Below are 2,570 nucleotides of genomic sequence, written 5' to 3' on the forward strand. Positions count from 1 at the left end.
TGTTTCCAACCCTAGTTGTAACACTCCTATCAACCCTCCTTCAAACCCATTTAATTAGAGTTAGAGTTAGACTTGGAAAGAGAACTTCAAGGAAAGTTGGAAGGAGTGTTGGAAATGGGGTTGGAAGAAAAAAAGTGGTCGAACTCAAGAGTGTTCCTTCACTTTCGAGAGTAATGAACTTTTAACTTTCATCTTAATGAGAACTAACATAGGTTGGTTTACAATAAACTTTTTTGTTTTGTTCACATTCTGAGCCAAATGGTGAAAACATGGTCATCATAAAACAGTTCTACTTTAGTTTTATTACACCACAGGACGCGTCTCCAAAATTGAAGGTCTGTGTCCCTGTGTACATCTGAACACGCTTGCATGTTTGAACGGATGAACTCGGCACCTTTGAGCTCTGGATATTGTTCCCAAAGATGGACCAGACTTGTGCAGCTCCGCAAATCTTTTCCTGACATCTTGACTGATTTTTTTTTCTTTCTTCTTGTGTCAATCAAGAAAGCAGTGTGTGGAAGGTGCTGTCTTGAAATGCATCCTAAGGCGTGACTGTAACGTGTGTTTTTATTCTGTGTGTGGACTTTATGTTTGAAATTCATCTGAAATTCACAAGTGCATTAAACCATATCTCTGCAACAGCCTTCCGCATGATAAAGGAAATGCAGCTGTAAAACTCATCATAGTAGTGGTGATAGTAGTGAAGTATTCTTTCTTTTCCATCTGTTGCCAACAGAGCTAAAAGCCGCTGCGTTCATGCATGTCGTCATGGTAACCCCATGCTAAAGTGGTATGAGCATGAATCCGTAGCTCTCAAAATGTAGTTCATCAATCCCATAACTGGAGAAACAAAAACCAGTTTATCATTGAGGATTTGTAGTGTGTGGGACGTACAGTCTTATTAAAATACAAACAGCAGGGGACCGAGCACACAGCCCTGAGTGACACCAGTGGTCAAAAAGTGATAGAGCTGCTGATGTTTGTTTTGTTTTTTTCCCCAACTGGGACACTATGTCTTCTCTCAATTAAGAAGTTCAGATTCCAGAAACAAGTGGCAGTGTTGTTTCTGGGACACCGCCACTTGTGTGGCACAAATACTAAAATAAAAAAAAAAATCTGGAATAGTCTTTTAGTCACAACATTGAACTCTTTTAATTTAAATGCAGTATTCAAATATCTGGGTTAACCTGTGTATCTGATTTTTATTTATTGTTTTCCATGTTAAAGGGCGGCTCCTTCGCTGGTCAGCTGACCACATTAGGCATGCAGCAGCTGTATGAGCTGGGTGAAACGCTGAGGAAGAAATACATAGAGGAGACTCCTTTCCTCAGCCCCACCTTTAGCTCAACGGAGGTCTAGTAAGTGCTGATCATGATGAAGATTTTTAGATTAATGACTAAATCTGTAGCGATTTCTACACTGCCGTTATTGCTTAATTTGTCATTTTTATTTGTATTTTTTTTTTTTTTTTAGCGTGCGCTCCACTAACATTGTAAGGACTATTGAATCTGCCAAGTGCCTTATAGCTGGACTCTTTAAACAAAAACAAAAAGGTAGAGTAGACGTCTGTGTATGCATGTTAGAAGATACATAATCTGGAGAAGTCTGGGATTAGATTTAAGTTATTTACTGATCTGAACAAGAATGAATAAAATACTCGTTTTTGCCAGAATTATTTTCTGATTGTCTCAAATGTTGTTCTTTCGTCCTTCTTTCTTTTCTGTGTCCTTTCCTTGACTTGTATATCCTTCTTTGTCCTTCATGTCTTTTGTAATTGGTTCTTTGGATACTTTAGTTTTTTTCTGTTCTTGTCTCCATTCATTCTATCCTTTGCCCTTTTTACCTTTCATACTTTCTTTAATCTGTCCTTCTTGTGCCTGTATGCTTTTACTTAATCGTAACTTTCCTCCTTGTTCCCTTACTTCCTTGTGTCTTCATGTTTTCATTTTCTCTGTCATACGTTTTGACCATTTTTTCCCCCCTTCTTGATGTGTAGATATTGTGTCCATCCTAACAGCAGAGGCTAAATCTGAAATTCTCTACCCTAACTATCACGGATGCAAGCTGCTCAAAGTCTTCAGCGAGTAAGTCCAATTTTCCAACCTGCCACAGAGCCACGTCACTCTCAGGCCGTTCTGTGCACTCAAAACTGGAATCTAGAATAATGTGCAGTACAAAATTATAAGGAGACTGGAGTGGAGGTGCCTTGACAGGTTGTCATGGTGTGTGTCTGTTTTTCTCTGCTGACATTGTGTGTGTGTGTGTGTGGGGGTTTTTTCTTCTTTGCAGCCCCCGCTGGGCCAAGATGTCCAGTCTGCCTGGCGTCGCTGAAGACCTGCAGAGCATCCTGAGTGCACTGGGGATTGCTGCTCACCAGCACGTCGACTTCATCCTCATTAGGGATGACATGGTTGCCAGAGAGGTGACACTGTGACTCTGTGATCCATGTGACTTTTTGCTGAGTCTCACCACAGGCTTTTCAGTCTAGAGGCAGTTATTACAGAGACTTACCTCAGTCTGCACACGAACTAACTGCTGAATGTGTTGGTGCAGTCCAACAGGTTTTTTTT

At 40.5% G+C, this 2,570-nt stretch overlaps 1 protein-coding gene across 2 annotated transcripts in view; it reads left to right on the forward strand.

Annotated features, from left to right (window-relative positions):
* Positions 1–2,570, forward strand: part of acp6 (acid phosphatase 6, lysophosphatidic) — a 19,599-nt gene that overhangs the window by 10,843 nt on the left and 6,186 nt on the right. For both annotated transcript variants that reach the window (XM_015055183.1, XM_015055182.1), the window contains 2 exons: positions 1,997–2,084; positions 2,290–2,422. In XM_015055183.1, the coding sequence (XP_014910669.1) occupies positions 1,997–2,084; positions 2,290–2,422 (221 nt within the window). The remainder of the gene's footprint in view (positions 1–1,996; positions 2,085–2,289; positions 2,423–2,570) is intronic.

The sequence above is a fragment of the Poecilia latipinna genome, unplaced genomic scaffold (genome assembly GCF_001443285.1).
Source record: "Poecilia latipinna isolate Pla-1442-1.1 unplaced genomic scaffold, P_latipinna-1.0 Scaffold1302, whole genome shotgun sequence".
In the NCBI taxonomy this organism is placed as follows: domain Eukaryota; kingdom Metazoa; phylum Chordata; class Actinopteri; order Cyprinodontiformes; family Poeciliidae; genus Poecilia; species Poecilia latipinna.